Below are 23,031 nucleotides of genomic sequence, written 5' to 3'. Positions count from 1 at the left end.
TATATATATATATATATATATATATATATATATATATAATTTTAGGTTAAACATTTTAAAATCTCTTAATACCTCAATAAGACATTCTTCAAAATATAAGTTTCAAAACTTTTTAAAAAGGCTATCCATTCAATTTTAAATTAACCATTTTAATACTTCAGTAAGTTTTAAAAAGCTATCCAATTTTAATTAAACCTTTTTACTTCAATAAAACATTCGTCAGAATATAACCTTAAAGATACTGTTAATCCATTGGATTAAAGTATTTCTAATTCTTGAGTTCATTCTTCAAAATATAAATTTCAGAACTTTCAGGAAGCTATCCATTAACTTTAAAGTTAACCATTTTAATACCTCAATAACTTTTAAAAAGCTATCCATTTTTAGTTAAACATTTTTACTTAAACTTAAAAAATACTAATTTCAGTAAGCTTTTCAGATTTATTAGTAAGATCCTTCCCAAAAAAAAATTAATCTTCCATTCTTCCTTTCTTTCTATATTTTTCCAGTCCTTCTTCTTCAATAATACTTTCTTCTTCAGCATTGCTCCTCCCCCTGCTTTTATTTTCGAAATTTTTTGAATTTGGATTTGAGGCTGATGTATCTTTGGAATTCGTTCTCTTCTTAAAATTATTTCCTTTAATTTGGAACCTCCATTTCGACTCTTCCTGCTTGTATAATCAGTCACTTCATTCCTTAAAGATTGATTCTGTCTGTAAAGCCAAGGATTGTCACGGTAAAATTTGTCAGTCTGCAGGAAAGAGTCTATTTGCTGCTTTTCAGTTAATTGCATAGAAGCCTCTACCAAAACCTCTGTTTCCTGTATGCTAACTTCCATCTTAATACTGACAGCCTCTTTTTCCTCCTCCAAAGTCACATTAGCCTGGTTAATTTCTTCCTCTTTTCCAGCCAGTAGATCATTGTTATTCTCCAAATTTTGATTTTGAACAGTCTTTTTAATTGATTCTAATGTAACAGAAGCATGAAAATTTAAGAGTTCTTGTAAGACCTTTTCAGTCACCACTTGTGAGTTTTCTGGCTCATATAATAATGATCCTCCATCCTTAATGTCAGCCATATTTCAATTTTCACTTTAAATTTATTCAGCTATCAGGTCAATAAGTCCAATTATTTTCCACACAATTTAGAAGTATAAATTAGTTGAGGTCAATACCATAGTTTTTTCCATTCCACTACCACTTTAAATCTTTTTCTTGATGTGTAACCCAGTAACTTTAACAATGTTGCTAGCATTAACAATCACTTTCACTAATAAGTTTCATTTCCACACCCTCAGGCGCCATCTTTTTTTCCTTTTAAACGGAGTTAAAGTTCAGCACTTGCATTTTTTGTTCTCCTGGTTTGCTCTGCCAGCATCCAGAGTTGAAGTTTCTTATAATCCTTAAAATTGCATTGTTGGTGTGGTCGCGACCCCTTGTTCTGCATAAAGCAGACTTGTCCCGGATCCGGAGCACTGCAGGGCTTTCAGGGAGCTCTCACCCTGCAAACCCCAGGCTTAAAAAAAATCCTGGGGCGTCTAGGGGAGCCCTACCCAGACCCTTCTGCTCTTCTCTCCCCCTTTTTCCCTGGGGGAGAATTTCGAGACGCTAGACAGCTGATTTTCGCTGTTCTAGCGGCAAATGGAATCGCGGGGATGGAGCTCCTAAAGAAGCGTCCATTGGGGATCGTGGAGCCACCAAAAGTCCAATCTTTCTACTATTATTGATGTGAAAATTTTGTAGTCTGCATTTAATAATGATATATGCCTGTAATTCTTTATCTGTGTTAAATCTGAGTCTTCTTTTAGAACTAATGTAATATTTGCTTCTATCCAAGTATTTGGCATCTTAGCTTCTAAGAGTACTTCATTGTAAAGCTCTAACATTGATGAGCTTAATATGTCCTGTAGATGTTTATACACCTCTGCAGGGACTCCATCCGGTCAAAATAATGCTGTTTTTTCTAGGTACCACATTTATTTTCTACCAATTTTTCACAAAATAAAATATGAACAAATCCAGTAGGTATCAGTCACTTATTGTATGTATTTTTTCCCATGGAGTAAAAAGGCAGAACTTAAAAAAAAAATACCTTAAGCTCACTAAAAATCTTCAAAAATGTTCTTGTACCGAAGTTTCATACATTCTATTGCAAACACTTTAACATAACTTAAAGCAGAGGTCCCCAACCCCTTGTCCATGCCAGAAAACAAGCCATGAAAAATGCCAGATTTTTTATTATGGCCATTAGTCAGTATACATTTTGAATAAAGGGGGAGACAGAAGGAAGCATACAAAGAACATGAAATAATAGAGTTGGAAAGGACCTTGAAGGTCTTCTTGTCCATTCCTCCCCACTAAGCAGCTGATCCTATACTCATGATGGTAAACCTTTGACACGTGTGCCACAGGTGGCACATGGAGTCATATCTGTGGGCACATGAGCATGCCCACCTCAGCTCCAGTTCCCAGCTGGTTTTTAGCCTTCCAGGCCCTTTGGAAGTCAGGAAATGGACGTTTCCAGCTTCAGAGGGCCTCCAGGGAGAGGAAGGCTTTTTTGCCCTCCCCAGGCTACAAGAAAGCCTCTGGAACCTGGGGGGAGTGAAAAACGGGCCTACCTGGTCCACCTGAAACCCTTTTACCTTTATGTGCCAAAAGTGGGGGGGAACATAGAGGAGCTGTGCATGCATGCATAGGGGGGCATTGGAATATGGGTGTGGGGACATGTGCATGTGAGCCCCCCCATAACCTCTCTGCTTTTGGCACATGACGGCAAAAAGGTTAACCATCCCTGTCCTATACCATTTCAAACAAATGATTGTCCAGTCTGTTTGTCAAAACTTCCAGGGATGAAGCACCGCCAACTTCTTGAAGGGAAGCTATTCCATTAGATGATTGTACTCACCGTTAGGAAATTTCTCCTTAGTTCTAGATTGCTTTCCTCCTTGTTTAATTTCCATTCCTTGTTTCTTGTCTTGCCTTTTGGGCATTCTAAAAATAGTTAGACCCTCTTGTCCTTTTAGGATTCCCTCTACTATTCGGAAATGCTGTCATGTCATCCCACTTCTTCTTTTCTCTAGACTAGTCATACCCAGTTCCTCTAACTGTTATTCATATGTTTTAGCCTCTGGCCTCTGATCATTCTTATTGCTCCTCTTTACACTCTTTTCAGAGTCTCAACATCTTTTTCTATACTGGAAGCAGTTTTCCGAGTGTGGTTTTACTAAGGCTTTGTAAAGTGATACTAGAATTTCACGTGATCTTGATCCTATCCCTCTATTAATGATTTCTAGGATTGTATTGTGGGGGGTTTTTTTGCCTGGGAAAATTTCATTTAAAATAAATTTCCTGCATTATTAATACCTAATAACAGTTTACAGTGGAAATAGATTGATGAGTAGGAAGTGAATGGTTATGATCCAGTATGAAAACCGTTTTTTTTTCAACACAGTTAAATATTCAGGATTCACAAACTTAGTGTATATTACATTTTAAAGCACCCTAACAAATCCAAACTAATATCTTTATAACACTATATTAAATATATATTCATAAAATGGTAGTCAGCATTTTAGTATATTTGTATAGTGCTTTAGGAATAGAAAGTATAAAAACCATGAAAACATTGCTGCAAAAATTGGACATTATTTCAGTCAATATCTGAAATATCCTAACAGTGAGAAAAGAAAACTAGATGAAATTCAAATTCAACAGAATTGTTGAAAGGGAGAATGGATTAGGTTAAAGAATCTAGGAAAAGGATGGAAATGCAGGAACATAAGCGCTAACTTTGGAATGGGCTTCAATATTGGAATGGGCTTCAACAAAGAGCCCTGGTAGCACAGCAGACTAAAGCACTGTTATTAACATCAGCTGCCTGCAATTACTGCAAGTTCAACTCTCACCAGGCTCAAGGTTGAGTCAGCCTTCCATCCTTTCTATGGTAGGTAAAATGAGGACCCAGATTGTGGGGACAATAAGATGACTTTGTATAAAATATACAAAAGTATGAAGGCTATTGCTTAACGCATTGTAAGCCACCCTGAGTCTCCGGAGAAGGGCGGCTTATAAATCAAATCAATTTTTTTAAAAAAATGACTGGATCTTAAATAAATAAAACCTTCCTTGAAAGAAAGAAAAAAATCTATGTTGCTATAGGTTTTATAAATACTTCCTTCGAGAGCAAGCAGTTTTTCTATTCTTTTTTTAAGTATTTTTTTTACACAAATCGTTCTTTGACAAAAAATAAAAAAATAATTATTCCTACAATTTTATATGTTTCTTACAGACTGCATTCTTTCTATTTCTTTTTTCAGCAATTTCCCTGAGCTAGAAATATGACATTACACTAATTTCTCTTTGTGAGTTGTTCTCTGTGGTTGAGGTCAGGTCGGAAAACAATGATGTAGCATTTGGGCAGGAATATGCATGCCAGTAAAGCAGCACTAGAGGACAAGATGGAGAAGACCTCCACAGCTACCATGGCTTTTCCTTTTGTGCTCAGATATGCTGGAAAGAAGGAGATCCACACACTGCAAAAGGCCAACATGCTGAAGGTGATGAACTTGGCTTCATTAAAGCTGTCAGGTAATTTACGGGCAAGGAAAGCCACAATAAAGCTGGCGATGGCCAAGATACCCATGTAGCCCAAGACACAGTAGAAGAATGAAGCTGACCCCTCATTGCACTGTAAAATCATTTCTTGGAGCTCTGAGTGCATGTCCAACTCAGGGAATGGAGGTGATGTTGACAGCCAAAGGATACAAATGCATATTTGTAAGAGAGAGCATGAGAGGACAATGAAAAAGGCCAATCTTTTCCCCACCCATTTCCTCATCTGAGATCCTGGTTTAGTCGCCATGAAAGCCACAACCACAGTGATGGTTTTGGCCAGTACACTAGAAATGGCCACTGAGAAAGTAATGCCAAACATTGATTGTCGGAGAAGGCAGGTCACATTGCCAGGTTGGCTGAGGAACAGCAAAGAGGAGAGAAAACAGAGCAGAAGAGAGACAAGGAGGGTGTAGGTGAGGGACCGGTTGTTGGCTTTGACAATGGGAGTATCCCTGTGTTTAATAAATGTACCAAGTATCCAAGATGTCAAGAAGAAGAAACCAAGAGCTTCTGAGGATAAACCAATTCCTATGGTTTCTTCAAAGGTTAGAAACACAACCAGTTTCGGGATGCAGCCTTTCTTTTCTTTATTTGGATAATGATCTTCTGGACATTCTAAGCAATCTTCCATATCTGGGAGGAAAGTCAAGAAATTTGTCATCTAGGAATTCACAATTATTGAAATTCATTTTATCAATTTTATGCATCCTAAAGTTGTATATTTAAGTTTGCTTAAGTCTAAGGAAAAATGGTAGAATTCCTACCCTACCATTTTGATTTGAAATCTTCCCCTCCATGCATGGAACGCAGTCATAGCAGCAGAACTGATTTCCCTCAATCCCCTTTTTCCAGGATCCAGGGAAACAAGGGTCATTGCATCGAGAAAATGGAAGAACCTGATGATAAACATGAAAATGTTGTGAAAAGGAGGGTTTTTTAAAACAGTTTCTGAATGGAGTGACATGATTATTAACTTCACTGTTTTTTCTGCAGTTCTCATTATCCGTTGAAGTCTGTATCTGTCTTGTTCAGTTGCAGATCAAAACCAAACAGTTACAGAGGTGCAGAACACAAATTCAATAATTCCTCTATGGAACACAATCAGCACCTCTTTCAAACTCAGAAAGTTTGAACTTTCTGAGTTGGCGCAGAAAGAATGTTCTTTGTTGTGCTTTTCTGATGATATTTTTGATATTAGGTGTCCATTTTAAATCTTGAGATATGATTTATTTATTATTTATTTATTTATTATTAAATTTTATACTGCCCTTTATACTGCCCTATATAAAAGTTAAAACAATTTAAAATTATTAAATAGTTTGGCCAATAATCTAAAATAAAATAACCCATTAAAATAATATTTTAGGCCAGGCCTGCTTGATGGAATAATAATGTTTTAAGGGCGCGGCAAAAGGTACGAAGGTCGGGAATATGATGAATCTCTGGGGGCAGCTCGTTCCAAAGGGCAGGTGCCCCCACAGAGAAGGCTCTCCCCCTGGGGGCCACCAGTCGACACTGTCTAACCGATGGCACCCTGAGGAGACCCTCTCTGTGGGAGCATACTGGTCAATGGGAGGCTATAGGAGGCAGAAGGCGGTCCCATAAATACCCAGGTCCTATGCCATGGAGCACTTTAAAGGTGGCAATCAAAACCTTGAATTGCACCCGGAAGACCACCGGGAGCCAGTGCAGCTCGCTCAGGAACGGTGTTACATGGGAGCATCGAGTTGCCCCGTAATCACCCGCGCGGCTGCATTCTGGACCACTTGAGCCTCCAGGTGCTCTTCAAGGGGAGCCCCGTGTAGAAAGTGCTACAGTAGTCCAGATGGGAAGTGATGAGGACATGAGTGACCGTGCACAAGGCGTCCCGGTCCAGAAAAGGACGCAACTGGTTGTTCAGGCAAACCTGATAAAAAGCTCCCCTGGCCACAGCCATCAGATGGTCTTCTAAAGACAGCTGTGAGTCCAGGAGGACACCCAAGTTGCGAACCCTTTCTGAGGGGGCCAAGATCTCACCCTTTATAGAACCAACTGACTACGACGGGATGCCAGAAACCACAGCCACTCGGTCTTGGAGGGGTTGAGCCTAAGCTTGTTTCTCCCCATCCAGATCCATACAGCCTCCAGGCACCGGGTCATCACTTCAAGGGCATCATTGGGGTGGCCCGGGGTGGAAATGTACAGCTGAGTATCATCAGCGTACTGATGGAAATCCACCCCGAAGCCACAGATGATCTCGCCCAGCGGCTTCACATAAATGTTGAACAGGAGGGTCAAAGGAACGACCCCTGTGGCACCCCATATACAAGGTGTCTGGGGGTTGACCTCTGCCCCCTGCCAACACAGACTGCATACGGTCAGAAATAAGGAGGAGAACCACCGTAACACGGTGCCCCCCACCCCTAACCCCTCCAACCGGCACAGCATGATACCATGGTCGATGGTATCAAAAGCCACTGAGAAATCTAATAAGACCAGGACAGAGGAACAACCCCTGTCCCGAGCCCTCCAGAGATCATCAACCAATGCAACCAATGCCATTTCCATGCTATACTCAGGCCTGAAGCCTGACTGGAACGGATCCTAGATAGAACCTAGAAACTTGAAGGACTCTACTGTTGATACTGTGTTTTCTAGTATTGTAACAGGTAGTAGTATAGGAGGGTTTCTCCTAAAATCTACCATCATTTCTATGGTTCTAAATTCTGAATTACATTCTAAATGCCCACCAAATACGTAAACATGTTTTTTTTTATTGTAATATTGTTTTTGTCAATTTGAGGAATGCTTGACTATAAACATTTCAAAGAATATGCCATTGTTTATTTTTAAAAAAATATAAATTAGATTTCTAAAGAGTCTATGTTGAATATGGGATCATAATGGATTAAGGCATGGTGGATTCACTAATTCAATACCTGGTTAAAAGCTGGACTCCAGACAATCACATCATCATTAATCCACAACTCCTTCCCCTTTGGAGCCTGTAGATCCATCTTTCCAACTCTAACTCTCTGAAACGATCTGTTTGGAAAAGTGATCAAGTTGGTGATGTCGAATCCACCTGTTGCTTCCCCTTTCTCATTCAGGAACACTTTCTCCCCAGCTGAATTGTTAAAAGAAATGTCTTGAAGAAATGAATGGAGCTACTTGAAAAGGAATGAAAGAGAGAGGGAATTAAAAGCAATATAATAGGGAAGAGAAACTCATATTCAAGTTTCATTCACTCATTCTTCCTATAACTATTATTAAGTTTGAACACTTAGGGCCTCAAGTTTCACACTCCTGATTTAGATTCTCTACATAAAGAACTAATCCAACCTAGATCATATCTGATCTTTCCTCATTTTTAGAATCCTTTACTCAAATTTTAGAGTCTGACACTCAAGCATTCCTCCATAGAGAGATGCAAGATAGAGATTATTGCAAACATGTTTCATTGTTCATACTATGGATTCCACATCTAAGAAGGGCCACTTTTACTTCATTACTCTAAAACTCTGATAGAGATAGAAAACACAGCTTATTACCCATGAAAGGTCCATGAGCCACGTAGAAAATTCTTGGAGAATTGATTATTTTTGGAGGATGTCACGAAAAGTAATTTAAATCTTGCAATGTATGGTGATTTACTAAATAACCTCTACTGACATCTAAACCATAGTTTATTCAGTATTTTCTCGATGATCAGAATAACAACAGAAACTATTTTTTCTATATCTATTTCAGAAAGAACAGTAGGTTAGGGTCAAGAGGAGGCTGGAGATCTTCTAATCCAACACCCTACTCAAGGAGGAGATCCTATGATATTTCAGATAAGTGGCTGTCCTTCTCTTCAGAAATATCTCCAATTTTGAAGCATCCAAAACTTCTGAGGGCAAGCTGTTCCACTAATTAATTGTTCATTGTTCTCGCCATTTGGAAATTCCTCCTTATTTCTAGGTTGCTTTCTCATGCTTGATTCCACATGCAGAAAAGATTAAGACTTTCCACAATGGGATCAAAACATAATTTTACATCAAACTGCATATAGAAATAAAAGAAGTGTCCAAGGCAAAGGGAATACCTGCCCAGCCTGGAGATGTGGAAGCTCAGGATTTTTACACCTCATAGTTTTTTTTCTATTGAAATGCAATATGTATAGAGCTTGCAAAGCATGAGCCACAGCATAAACAGCATTGTAGATACTGTAGCTTTGGCCGGTCATCTCCATTTCAAAGGCAGGTCCAGGAAGATCCTCCAGCTTCATCTCCCCAGTGCATTTCCTACTATGCATTTCTTGTAACTCTGGTTTTGGAAATGAACAATCAAATGCTTGTTCCCAAACTTCCTGCAGAAACCTATCTCTGTAGTCTGAAAGAGGATTTACAGTCTGAAGAAATTCCTTGAAACCCGCAACTGCTCTTGAATGAACAGTGAAGGAAATAGCCCCATGGAACATATGAAGATCCCATTTGATTTGAAATCCTGATAATATGAAATCAATCTGTGCAGTCATGATCCACACCCTTCTAAATAATGCAATTTCCTTGCTTTCAGGATCTATTATAAATGTCACAAATCTTAGCCACATAATTGTTAATGATTCTCCATAGACAAGAAATGCATTGGCTTGGCTATTTACCCAATTCATGGAAATAATATAGATTCTTTGAATTATTTCTTGAAAATTTTCCCAGTGGACTAGTTGTGAAAGCCTTTGTATGAACGCTGAGCAGATTCCATTCTCTGAAAGTAAGGGCTGCATTTTCTGTAAGAAATTTTCTCCATCGTTGTTGTCAACAGCAAATATCCCGATCCATGTCCACTTGAAATGATGAAGCAGTTGGATAATCCCAATGTACTGATGGTTTTCTTTGGGGACCATGAAATAAAGTGAAGAGACTTTACTGGTCTCAAATTCCTCTTGGGGTAATGAGCCATATGTCAGCTGCAAGAAAATGAAGTAGTATTCTCTTTTGTTGTTAGATCACATGCAATTGTCCAGATCTAGATTTCATACAAAATATATGAAAGGAAGGAACTGTTTTCCTGAAATTCTTCTAGGTATTAATATGGAAATGAATTTATTGAAATTAGTTCAAACAGATATGATTGATCAATTATTTTGATAGAAGCAAAGGACACTATGTTCAAATCTTTCCTCAAATATGGAATCTCTCTAGATACTCACTTCTTGTAGTTTCAAAATTATGCTAACTAATAGTTCTTAAGCTAGGCAGAACATCTTAATACAAAGCTAACACTAATGTTTATTGCTCCTTGATTAATCCATAACAACATCAAGAACAGAATAATGAATTGTTCTCTTTAGCCCTTTCACAACTTACTTGTGGAATTTTGAAGTATCCTGTAATTTCAGCAATATGAGATGATGTGACAGAATCCAGTCCCCCAATGATAACCATGAGATTCTTCTGTCTATCACATTTGTAGTTAGGGACAAATTCCTGGAATTTGAAAAGCAGGTCCAGGGTGGTGCGATAGGTCATCCTTGCATTGAGGTAACTGTCATAGATGTGGAACCCAAGAGTGATGTTAGGCAAGATCTGGGAGTCTCCATTGATCTCCTTCACAGCGAAAGCCAAGGCAAGGACGTGTTGATGAAATTTGGTCATTATACTGCAAATAATTTCAGTAGTTGAAAGTATAAATTGACAATTCTCATAAGGCGGCATCATTTCTGTATAAATAACAGTTTCCTTTCTGTGATGGTAATAGAAAGGAAATAGCTTTTCTAAATTTATCAATGATTTCTACGGAGGAGTTCTTGGTGGTCTCTGAGCTTTCTTGCTTTCTTGCAGACATTTCATTACCTAAAGTAGGTAGCATCATCACAACCCAACACCGATGATCTTATCTGCAAGAAAACAATCAATGTCAGAGGACCCCTCATTTCCATCCTGAACTAAAATATTCTTCTTTATTGGTAATTTCTATAGAACTCAAATTGATTTTACAAAGCATTTCCATGACTTCTGAGAAATATGTACTTCAACAAATACAAGTAGTCACTTTTTTCAAAGTACTATATTTTCTATGATTTTTTCAAAAAATGGTTTATGAATGGATTCAGGAGGTAACACTCATTGACTGTATGTATGTTTTGTGAGAAGAGATAATGCCAAATCTTTCTAAAAGTTATCTTTATCCCAGTAAATCCTGAAATAGATGCTTCTTGCTCTGAAGTTTGGTACATTTCATGTCAAAGACTTTAAAAATAATGTAAAGAAGGTTATTTCTTCTTTCATAACCAAATTCAATTGATAGAAAGAGAAGGCATAGATGAGATTAAAAATCATATGTTTATGCACAACTATCTTTTAATCAAATAAAGGATTTTTGAAAATCTGAGTAAGATAAGAGAGAGAGAAAAATTCTTACGTTGGTATTTCATAAGGTTTCTTAGAAGGATTTTCACTAAATTTAATTTCATAAAGGTGGTAACCAAAGTGAGATGCCATCCCACCAATGATGAAGTCTCCAGGCTGGTACCACTCCTGTGGAATAAAGAAAGCATCACTTGCAGGGCATTTCAGAGTAACTACTTTATGCACCAGAAACATCACAAAAAACATCTTCATATTTTTGTTATCATGAAAATGTTTTGTCTTCCATCCTACCAAGTTGAAAGTACATATAATCCAATACTTCATCTAAAGATTGATCCAAGGTTTATATCTGAGAATGCACCTAATGAGGAAAATCTATTGATTTCTATTTGAAGATCGATATGAGTGCAAATTTGTATCTTGGATGCCACCACGATTTGAACAGATATTCTGGCAGAAAAGAACAGAGGGTAGGAACCTGAAACAATGAATCTGACAGAGCTGCTCCTACCCCTTGTGCCAATCTCCTTGTGGTTTGTTGTTGAATTTCAATAGCCTTCTATGCAGCCTTGAATGTTGTGGCCTATAGTAATTCCTCTGGGATATAATTATTTTGTTTTGATAAGATAATAAGTAGCTGATAATTCAGCTATTTTTTTTTAATATGAACAATGGCAATGAAAGTAGCCTATGGAAGATTTGCAATCGAATATATATTTATTTTTTTAAAAATAATGCTTTTTTCAAAATACCAAATTTATTTTCTACCCATCATTCACAAAATAAAATACGAAGAGATCCAGTAGGTATCAGTCAGTTTTTGTATGTATTTGTTTTCACAGAGTAACAATGCAGAACTTTTTTTAAAAATAGCTTAAGCTCACTAAAAATCTTGAAAAGATTCCTTGTACTGAAGTTTCATATATACTATTGCAAACACTTTAACATAACTTAAAGCAGAGGTCCTCAACCCCTGGCAATGCCTATGGCTATTTAAAGGACCTTGCAGAGTGCTCTGTAAGGATTTTTAGAAGATTTTAAAATGGGATTTTAACTAGAATTTTAAACATTTTAACTTATTTAACATTACGTGGGAAAACACCCGAGATTTTAATATTTTTCACACACACCCCCACGAAATCTTAAGAAGACATATTATATATATATGTGTGTGTGTGTGTGTGTGTGTGAGAGAGAGAGAGAGAGGGGGGGGGGGTTTCCGATGTAAATCAAGATGTTTGTATTGCCATAGTTGGGTGATATCTCACCCAAAATGTCTGATAAACACAAAATGTCTGATAAAGCCTGAAAGTGGTGATTTGAGATATCAGCCAACTATGGCAATACAAACATCTTGATTTACATAGGAAAAACCCTGACTAGAAAAGTATTACACACATATATATCTTTGGTTATTCGGGTTTTCTCCCACGTAAAATTGGAAGTGTCTTGGCAACGTTTCAACGAAGTCTCATTCATCATCTTCAGGCTGGTGTTTTCGGCTTCAAGCTTCTAGGAGAAAACACCAGGCTGGTGTTTTCGGCTTCATTGCTCCTAGAAGCACGAAGCCGAAAACACCAGCCTGAAGATGACGAATGAGACTTTGTCGAAACGTCGCCAAGACACTTCCACTTTTACGCGGGAAAAAACCCAAATAACCAAAGACCTACTCATCATAAAAATTTCCAATGATGGAACACTCACAATTTCTGAATACAAGCTGTCCAACAAATTAATTTTTCTCACATTTTTGAAGTTGTTTCTCATGCTTAACTTGATTCTACACATAGAAAATAATTTTTAAAAAATCCCACAATGCATTCAAAACACAATTCTACATCAAACTGCTCATTGCAATAAAACTGTCCAATGCAGAGACAGTTTTACCTGCCAAGACTGGAAATCTGGATGGTCAATTTTTTTACTCATCATATTTTTTTCTTATTATAACTCAGCATGAATAATGCTTGAAAAGCATGACCCACAGCATAAACACCATTGTAGATATTGTAGCTTTGGCCAGTCATTTCCATTTCAAACACAGGTGCAGGAAGATCCTCCAGCTTCTTCTGCCCAGTGCATTTCTTACTGTGCATATCTTGTAACTCTGATTTTGGAAATGAACAATTAAATGATTGTTCCCAAAATTCATGCAGAAACCCATTTCCATAGACTGAAAGAGGATTTACGGTCTGAAGAAATTTCTTGAAACCCACAACTGATATTGAATGAGCATTGAAGGAAATAGCACCCTGGAACATTTGGAGATCCCACGTGATTTGAAATCCTCTTAATATGAAATCAGTCTGCACATTCACGATCCACACCTTTCTAAATAATGCAATTTCCTTGCTTTCAGGATCTACCAGAAATGGGACAATCCTTAGCCACATAATTGCCCAGGATTCCCCATAGACAAGAAATGCATTGGAGTTATTTTTCATCATATTGATGGAAATAATTGAGATTCTTTTATATACAGGTGAAACTCGAAAAATTAGAATATTGTGCAAAAGTTCATTTATTTCAGTAATGCAACTTAAAAGGTGAAACTAATATATGAGATAGACTCATTACATGCAAAGCGAAATAGTTCAAGCCTTGATTTGTCATAATTTTGATGATTATGGCTTACAGCTGATGAAAACCCCAAATTCACAATCTCAGAAAATTAGAATATTATGAAAAGGTTCGATATTTTAGGCTCAAAGTGTCCCACTCTAATCAGATAATTAAGCCATAACACCTGCAAAGGGTTCCTGAGCCTTTAAATGGTCTCTCAGTCTGGTTCAGAAGGAATCACAATCATGGGAAAGACTGCTGATCTGACAGTTGTGCAGAAAACCATCATTGATACCCTCCATAAGGAGGGAAAGCCTCAAATGGTAATAGCAAAAGAAGTTGGATGTTCCCAAAGTGCTGTATCAAAGCGCATTAATAGAAAGTTATGTGGAAGGGAAAAGTGTGGAAGAAAAAAGTGCACAAGCAGGAGGGATGACCGCAGCCTGGAGAGGATTGTCAGGAAAAGGCCATTCAAAAGTGTTGGGGACTTTCACAAGGAGTGGACTGAGGCTGGAGTCAGTGCATCAAGAGCCATCACACACAGACGGATCTGGACATTGGCTTCATATGTCGTATTCCTCTTATCAAGCCGCTCCTGAACAAAAACAATGTCAGAAGCATCTTACCTGGGCTAAAGACAAAAAGAACTGGTCTGTTGCTCAGTGGTCCAAAGTCCTCTTTTCTGATGAGAGCAACTTTTGCATCTCATTTGGAAACCAAGGACTCAGAGTCTGGAGGAAGAATAGAGAGGCACACACTGCAAGATGCTTGAAGTCCAGTGTTGATTTGGGGAGTCTGTGTTGATTTGGGGAGCCATGTCATCTGCTGGTGTTGGTCCACTGTGCTTCATTAAATCCAGGGTCAATGCAGCCGTCTACCAGGAGATTTTGGAGCACTTCATGCTTCCTTCCACAGATGAGCTTTATGGGGATGCTGACTTCATTTTCCAGCAGGACTTGGCACCTGCCCATACTGCCAAAAGTACCAAAACCTGGTTCAATGACCATGGGATTACTGTGCTTGATTGTCCTGCAAACTCGCCTGACCTGAACCCCATAGAGAACTGAACAATGCAGAAGAGCTGAAGGCCGCTATTGAAGCATCCTGGTCTTCCATAACACTTCAACAGTGCCACAGGCTGATAGCATCTATGCCACACCTCATTGAGGCAGTAATTAATGCAAAAGGGGGCCAAACCAAGTATTGAGTACATATGCATGCTTATACTTTTCAGAGGTCCAATATTGTTCTATGTACAATCCTTATTTTATTGATTTCATGTAATATTCTAATTTTCTGAGATTGTGAATTTGGGGTTTTCATGAGCTGTAAGCCATAATCATCAAAATTATGACAAATCAAGACTTGAACTATCTTGCTTTGCATGTAATGAGTCTATCTCATATATTAGTTTCATCTTTTAAGTTGCATTACTGAAATAAATGAACTTTTACATGATATTCTAATTTTTCGAGTTTCACCTGTACTTCTGGAAAGTCTTCAAAGTGGACCAATTTTGGAAGCCTTTCTATGAACCATGAACAGATTCCATTCTCTGAAAGCTAGGGCAGCATTTTCTGTAGGAAATTTTCTCCATTGTTGTTATCAGCAGCAAAAATCCCAATCCAAGTCCACTTGAAATGATGAAGCAGTTGGATGATCCCAATGTACTGATGGTCCTCTTTGGGAACCATGAAATAAAGTGATTTGGATCATGGTTCAGCTAAACAATGCCGGCTGGTGGCCCCGCGGGGGAGGGCCTTCTCTGTGGCTGCCCCAGCTCTCTGGAACCAGTTACCTCCTGAGGTCCAGACCATCCCCACCCTATTGGCCTTCCGAAAAGTAGTGAAGACCTGGCTTTTCCGGCAGGCCTGGGGCCGTTGATCTCGCTCTTGCGATCTGGCGAGATCCAGCCATGAATGGTATGAATGAGTTTTAATGTTTTAATGTTTTTAATTTTTAACTGTTTTTTATTAGGATTTTAAATGTATTGTAATCTGCCCTGAGTCTTCGGAGAGGGGCGGCATATAAATTGAATTAAATTGAAATTGAAAAATTGAAAACTTGACAAAGAAGAGAAAAAAAAATAAGAAGACACCTTAGCTTTAAATTGAGAAGCCAAGAACCTCCCAACTGATCGGCTAGAACTGGTCCACTCCTTGTAAACTGCTCGGTGGTGGTAGATTGGCAACTGATGGCTCAGCAGACTGATAGCATTGTGATTAACACCAGCTGTCTACAATTACTGTAAATTCAAATCTCACCAGGCTCAAGGTTGACTCAGCCTTCCATCCTTTCTAAGGTAGGTAAATTGAGGACCCAGTTTGTGGGGGCAATAAGCTGACTTTGTATAAATATACAAAAGTATGAAGGCGATTGCTTAATGCATTGTAAGCCGCCCTGAGTCTCCGGAGAAGGGTGGCATATAAATCATTTTTTTTTTAAATAAAAAATTGAGGCCAAGATGCCTGAAAGCGGTTTCCGATGCTCTCAGTGGTGGCAGAGTGGCAAAAAACTGTTTAAAGTTTTGCCACGGCACTTTAAAGGGCCGCCCTACAGCTGATCAGCGGTAAAAGGCAGTGTAGTGGTAGACCAGTGCAGTCCAAAAACAAATAGATAGACCAGAATGCTCCAAAAACAAATAGGTAGACCGGTATGACTCTGTAAGCATTTAAAAGCCTGGTAGACCAGCACCTCTGCTAAATTCTAAAGAATTGCTTGTCACATGACCATCAAACCACGCCCACAAAATAAGCCATGCCCACAGAACTGGTAGTAAGCCATTTTAGAAACCACCCCTGGTCATAGGGGACAAATAAGCAATTCCTAACCCTAACCCTAACTCTACCATCCCTGTCTTAATATTTCTTTTTACTTACTCTTTTCATGTATTCAAATTATGTTTATACTTTTACCTGTTATCTTATATATGCTTGACAAACTTATGATTATGATTATGATATTAGGAAACAGTCAATATAAATTGTAAGGATACAAGCAACATAGTTTCAGTCATACAGTCATAAGTGGAAGGAGATGGGTGATGGGAACGATGAGAAGATTAATAGTAGTGCAGACTTAGTAAATAGTTTGACAGCGTTGAAGGCATTATTTGTTTAGCAGAGTGATGGCATTCGGGAAAAAACTGTTCTTGTGTCTAGTTGTTCTGGTGTGCAGTAGGGTAGAAATTGAAACAATTTTTGTCCAGGATGTGAGGAGTCTGTGGATATTTTCACAGCCTTCTTTTTGACTCATGCAGTATGCAGGTCTTCAATAGAAGGCAGGTTGATAGTAATTGTTTTTTCTGCAGTTCTAATTATCCTCTGAAGTCTGTGTCTGTCGTATTGGGTTGCAGAACCAAACCAGACAGTTATAGAGATGCAAAGGTGCAGATGACAGACTGCAACAAATAGAAATACTGACTTTTTTTGAAGGGCTATAGAGATTTTCAGAAATTGGTATATGAACAGATTATATTATTATTATCTTTATTCATTAAATATGAAACTCAGTCAATTGAACATTCAAAAATGAATCACAAATACCATTTTCTGGTGCTAATGGTCGATATGGGTTGCTGCCAGATCCTAGGTATCAACTAAGTACCTTCTTAAGATGTACGATGTTCCAAATAGTGCAGTTTTTTGCTGTTCCGCTGGTGTTATTGCAGGAAGCTGCAATTTGCTGATGTATCTTATAAAATTCTTGGACATGTTACCAAGTGCCCCGATGACAATGGGTATCACTGTTAATTATTTAATGTAATTTAATGTAATTTATAGTAACAATTTATTATTATTATTATTATTATTATTATTATTATTATTATTATCATCATTATTATCATCATTATTATTATTAGTTAATCTTTAGTGAGATTCACAGCCTTTGAGGCTGGTTAATAGCTCAGCAGCTCGAGTCCTAACCAAGGACCTAGGAACTGTTAAGGTATCATTGGAGGATGTAAGCTGTTCCGAGTAAGGTGGTTTTTTGTAGAGTCAAAATGTTCAAGTCCAGCAAATTTAGAATTTCTAAATAGCAGGGTAGCCCTTTGGGTATTGCTCCAAGGGCTCCAATTACAATCGGGACAACACACGATTTCTTTTTCCACAGTCGCTCAACTTCAATTTGCAAGTCTCGGTACTTTGTGATTTTTTTCTTGTTGCTTATCTTCAATCCGTGCATCACCAGGTATTGCAATGTCAATGAACCATACTTTTTTCTTTTCAACTATTGTTATGTCAGGTGTGTTGTGGACCAAGTGCCTGTCAGTTTGAATCCTAAAGTCCCACAAGATCTTGAGCTTCTCATTCTCTAAAACTTTCTCAACCTGATGTTCCCAGTGGTTTTTGCTGTACTCAAATCCAAACTTCTGGCACAATTTTTATTTTTTATTTTATGATGATGATGATGATGATGACAGAATACACAGCAAACGAGATGGCCATGCTGGATTTCGTATCTCAAATCACTAATCGAACACTTCCCAAGCATTTAGGACTGTGTAATGTATTGGCGGATTATGCATGCAGATCCCAGTAAGGTGGCCTTCTGCAGCTGACCAATGGTGATCTTGTCAGCGCCAATTGTGTTTAAGTGCTTGCCTAGGTCTTTAGGCACAGCACCCAGCGTGCCGAGTACCATTGGAACCACCTGCACTGGTTTATGCCAGAGTCTCTGCAGTTCAATTCTCAAGTCCTGATATCTGGTGACTTTTTCAAGTTGTTTCTTGTCGATTCTGCTGTCACCAGGTATGGCAATGTCAACGATACACACCTTTTTCTTCTCCGCAATTGTGATATCCAGGGTATTGTGTTCCAAAACTTTGTCAGTCTGTATTCGGAAGTCCCACAGTAGTTTTGCAGGCTCATTTTCGACCACTTTTTCAGGCTTATGATCCCACCAGTTCTTTGCTACAGGCAGATGGTAGTTGAAACAAGTTCCAGTGGACCATCTGAGCGACTGTGTTATAATGTTGTTTGTAGTCAGTCTGAGTTATTGTCTTGCAACCGCTCAGTATATGATCAATGGTTTCATCCGCTTCTTTGCAGAGTCTGCATTTGGGGTCATCAGCAGATTTTTCTATTCTGGCTTTGATTACATTCGTTCTAATGGCTTGTTCCTGGGCTGCAAGAATCAAGCCTTCTGTCTCTTTCTTCAGTGTTCCATTTGTCAGCCACAACCAGGTCTTTTCCTTATCTACTTTTCCCTTGATCTTCTCAAGGAACTGTCCATGCAGTGCTTTGTTACACCAGCTGTCAGCCCGAGTTTGCATCACTGTTTTCCTATATTGAGTCTTGGTTTGCTGCACTTTGAGCAGCTTCCTCTTGTTGACCTCCAGCAGAGCTGGTTCAACACTGTCTTTCACATAATCTTCCAGAGCATGCTTCTCTTCTTCGACTGTCTGCTTCACTTGCAGAAGTCCTCTGCCGCCTGCTATTCTGGGCAAATATAGCCTGTCGACGTCACTACACGGGTGCAGCGCATAGTGTATGGTCTTCAGTTTTCTTGTTTTCCTATCCAGGCTGCCCAGCTCTGCCTGTTTCCAGTTTACGATCCCAGCAGTATATCTGATGACGGGTATGACCCAGGTATTTATAGCCTTGATTGTGTTACCGCCATTCAGTTTGCTTTTTAGAAGTTTCCTGACCCTTTGCATGTATTCTTTGCTGACCACATTTTTCATTTGCCCGTGCTTGATATTGTCCAGCTGCTGTATGCCCAGGTATTTGTAAGCTTCGGGTTGGTGGCACTTGATGGTTTGTCCATTGGGCATTTTAACTCCATCACTTTCTACGATCTTCCCTTTCTTCAGTGCCACTGTGGCACATTTGTCCAGGCCGAACTCCATGCTGATGTCAGTGCTGAAAATTTGAACTGTATTGGTCAGTGACTGGATTTCAATTTCTGATTTTCTGTATAACTTCAGCTCATCCATGTACAGCAGGTGAGAGATTTTCTGTGAATTTTTAGCAGTTTGATAACCCAGGTTAGTTTTCTATAAAATTGTTGACAGAGGGGTCATGGCGATGATGAACAGCAGAGGTGACAAAGAATCACCGTTTGACTTATGAAGTCTTTTTGGATACTCAGGGTAATCCGAAGTCACGAGAATTATTAACTGTCCAAGGATATAAGATAGACTTATTCCCAAGTGCACTCTAGGTATAAAAAAGATTTATATAGTGAAGGAACTTACCGTAAAAGACAAGAATTGGATAAGATCTTATTAGAAGGAAGAAAAGGGGTACTATCTAAATGTTACGCATATTTATCATCTCTGCAGATAGGACAGGATGTAGTGAAGGATTGTATGATAGTGTGGGGGCAAAATTTTGGATATCCCCTTGACTTCCAGCAATGGGAACAGATTTGGTTGAAAAATATGAAATTAACCATGGCCTCCTCATATAAAGAAAACATATATAAAATGGTCTACCGTTGGCATCTCCCGCCTGCGAGACTAGCTAAAATGTTTCCCGGGACATCTTCCTGCTTTTGGAAATGCGGTTACAGTAATGGAACTTACTTTCATCAATGGTGGACCTGCCCACAGGCGCATAAATATTGGAAACTTTCCGTAAATATTGGAAAAAAATACGGCAGTGGATTTTGGAAATTACACAGATCAATTTGGAATTAAGGCCCGAGATTTTCCTCTTGGGAGCAAAACCTTTGAATGTTAAATCAGGTATATGGTTCTTGTTGATTCATATTATTACTGCAGCAAGATTAGCGTTTGCGCAGGAGTGGAAAAATCAATACTTACCGATGGATTTGAAAATAATATATAAAATTAATGAATGTGTGGAATCAGATAGATTAACTAGATTGATCAATGGTAAAAAAGATTCAGAATTTTATAACAGTTGGAAATTATGGTACGATTGGGTCCAGAAAAGGTGGGATAGAATAGATATATGATGGCAAGTATTATATATAAAGGAATGACTTTATATTTATGGACAATGTACTCACATAACACCATGGTGGCAGAATTGTATATTTCATTTGTGTATTGATGCATAGAATATATTAATAAAATTAAATTAAAAAAAAAAGAATCATCCTGGAAAATCCCTCTTTTGATGTTGACCAGTCCGTAGCTTTCACTTCCAATAAACAGTTTCATTTTCCAGTGCTTCATCGCATTTGCAATGAAAGTACCAGTGCACTTGCATATTCCAATGACATCCAGGCATTTGATGATCCAGCTGTGCGGTAGTGAGTCAAATGCTTTCTTGTAGTCAATCCAAGTTGCAAATTTGTTTTTCGGCTTTTGCAGTTCTCTAGAATCATTTTGTCGATCAGGAGCTGATCTTTCATGCCTCTGCTCCCTCGCTTGTTTCCTTTCTGCTCTACTGGCAAGATGTTATTTGCTTCTAGGTAGTCCTGGATCCTGTCAGCTATGATGCCAGTCAGCAGCTTGAACATGGTTGGCAGACACGTTATTGGCCTGTAATTTGCAGGTGTTCCCTTTTTGCTGGATCCTTCTGTATCAAGTAGGTTTTCCCAGCTGTTAACCATTCACTGATATTTCCTGTCTGCAGCATCTCATTGAATTGTTCAGCCATTTTTCCATGCAGGCTGGTCAGGTATTTGAGCCAAAAGCCATGCAGTTGATCATTGCCCAACGATGTCCAGTTCTTGACTTTTTTCACTCTGTTGCTTATCATTTCAGTAGTTATTTTCAGTTGGTCCATTTTGTTCTTGGAGAATTTCGTCTCAAAGTCTCTGATCCATCCAGCATTTTTGTTGTAACATTTCTCAGTCTCCCACAGATCTTTCCAAAACTGGGTAGTTGTCATTTTCCCAGGTTTTTCAATTTTCGTATCCCCCGTGTGATTCAGACTCTGATAGAACCGTCTTTGGTCTGATTGGAACAATTGATTTTGTTTGTACTGGATGACTCTGGCCTCATATCTTTCAATTTTTCTTGCTGTTGCTGTTATCTGCTGCTTCACAATTTCCAATGCTTCGTCATTTCTTCTTGTGCTGAGCCCGTATTTTTTTATCAGGTCTTTCTTGATCTTGCTGTTCTTCAGCTTTTTCTCCTTCTTCAGATTCTTCAGGTTGCTTGCATCTGCTCGCAGGCTCTTGATTTTTAGCTCCAACCTGATTTTCCACTGCGGTTTTCCAGTCAATTTTCTAGGGGGCTGCGGCTGTTGAATCCCCAGTTCTTCTGTTATTATGACTGCTGTACTGTAGGCAAGCTGATTTGTTTGTTCATTTGATGTTATGTGGACTACTGCAAGTGCATAGTTCACATCTATCATCAATGGCACTAAATGTTTTCTAGGCACAGTTTTCAACGTTGGAAGCCTTCTTCTTTCCGCATTTGTTGCAGCATGTGCCAAGATTTTAGCTTTCAGTTCTTGTTGCCTCTCATTGAGTACTCCTGGTGTGTCAATGATGACTTCAGACCCTTGCTGATTCTGATCTTGCAAAACATCTGCATTTTCTTCGAATTCAGACTGTTCAGTTGCTCCTGATGTTATTGGAGTATTTTCTGCAGCCACTTCACCAGACTGCTGTTCAGCAGTGTGTGTTCCCGTTTCACAATTCTTCCATTGTATTTCTTCAAGTTCGACTTCACTGAGCACTTTGTTTCGAGTAATGAATTGTCGCTGATCGGCTAATTGTAATTCAGTTATCCTTGAGCCTGGGTATTCTTGTTTCCATAATTTGTACATACTTTTTTGATAGCCTCATTTTTCTGGTTCTGCTTTGTAGTAGCATTTCATTACTGTGCGGTTCTCTGACATGGTGTATTTCTGCCGCTTCTGAGGTTGTTCATCTTCCAGTCACTCTGCAGGCCCATGCCCTGGTTGCTCAGCTATGGCAGCCTGTAGCCCACTTATTGATGGATGTCCAGGTTCCCCAACACCCAACGTGGTCCTTGTTAACCCGGGTAAGGACTGAGCTGATATAGGCTTCGTTTGATTGTGTTCCACCATGATTCATTGCATGCGTTGTTGGGTGCACTCAGTTCTGCTCCTCAGCTGAGACCTCTCTGACATGGTTGGACCTGCTGGTAGTTTACACTACCACCAACACAGCTCTCAGCTTCATTGGAGCAGTTAATCCCCCTGCCACATCAAGGCAGCACCCCGTGCGGGGATGATGATGATGATGATGATTTAAACCAGTCAACAGTACTGACACAGACAATACAAACTAGAGGAAATAGAAACAGAAATGAAAAAAGGAGGGGGGAAATCAAAACACTCTAGGTATTATTTACTTACTGTATGCATATTTTGTGAGGAGAGAGAATGTCAAACCTTTCTAAAATTATCTTTCCCTCAGAAAATGTTCAAACAGAACTTCTTGATCTGAAATTGTGAGAGACTAAAATAATGTAAAGAGGGTAATTTCCTCTTTCATAATCAGATACAATTGAAAGAAAGAAAAGCACAATGATATTAAGAACCGTACATTTATGTGCAAAGTACTTTTAGTCATATAAAGGATTTTTGAAAATCTGAGTAAGATTAGCTAGAGAAAAAAAAATTCTTACTTTG

The 23,031-nt window shown here is 38.7% G+C and overlaps 2 protein-coding genes across 2 annotated transcripts; both read right to left on the bottom strand.

Moving 5' to 3' along the window:
• Positions 1-4,347: 4,347 nt before the first annotated feature.
• LOC148113683 (vomeronasal type-2 receptor 26-like) lies at positions 4,348-13,392 on the bottom strand. The gene is made up of 5 exons (XM_087893270.1): positions 12,931-13,392; positions 10,998-11,113; positions 9,944-10,034; positions 5,383-5,509; positions 4,348-5,246 (listed from the first exon to the last, which is right to left on the bottom strand). Exons 1-5 carry the CDS (start codon positions 13,390-13,392, stop codon positions 4,348-4,350), a joined length of 1,695 nt encoding a protein of 564 aa, XP_087749396.1.
• Positions 13,393-18,398: 5,006 nt separating this feature from the next.
• LOC148113682 (uncharacterized) lies at positions 18,399-19,445 on the bottom strand. Its single transcript, XM_087893269.1, has one exon. The coding sequence runs from the start codon at positions 19,443-19,445 to the stop codon at positions 18,399-18,401; it is 1,047 nt and encodes a 348-aa protein (XP_087749395.1).
• Between the last annotated feature and the right edge of the window lie 3,586 nt (positions 19,446-23,031).

Source organism: Pantherophis guttatus, chromosome 4 (assembly GCF_059756535.1).
Source record: "Pantherophis guttatus breed Tessera chromosome 4, ASM5975653v1, whole genome shotgun sequence".
NCBI classification, from domain to species: Eukaryota; Metazoa; Chordata; class Lepidosauria; order Squamata; family Colubridae; genus Pantherophis; species Pantherophis guttatus.
This window is presented reverse-complemented; position numbering and strand designations above follow the sequence as displayed.

Bases quoted from the DNA above. Each gene is read 5' to 3' on its own strand.
- LOC148113682 (XM_087893269.1), bottom strand. From the start codon at position 19,445: ATGGATGAGCTGAAGTTATACAGAAAATCAGAAATTGAAATCCAGTCA.
- LOC148113683 (XM_087893270.1), bottom strand. From the start codon at position 13,392: ATGATGAAAAATAACTCCAATGCATTTCTTGTCTATGGGGAATCCTGG. The intron at 10,035-10,997 runs GTAAGAATTTTT...CAAATGTGATAG, and splicing joins AAACCTTATGAAATACCAAC to ACAGAAGAATCTCATGGTTA. The intron at 5,510-9,943 runs GTAAGTTGTGAA...GTTTATCATCAG, and splicing joins GATACTTCAAAATTCCACAA to GTTCTTCCATTTTCTCGATG.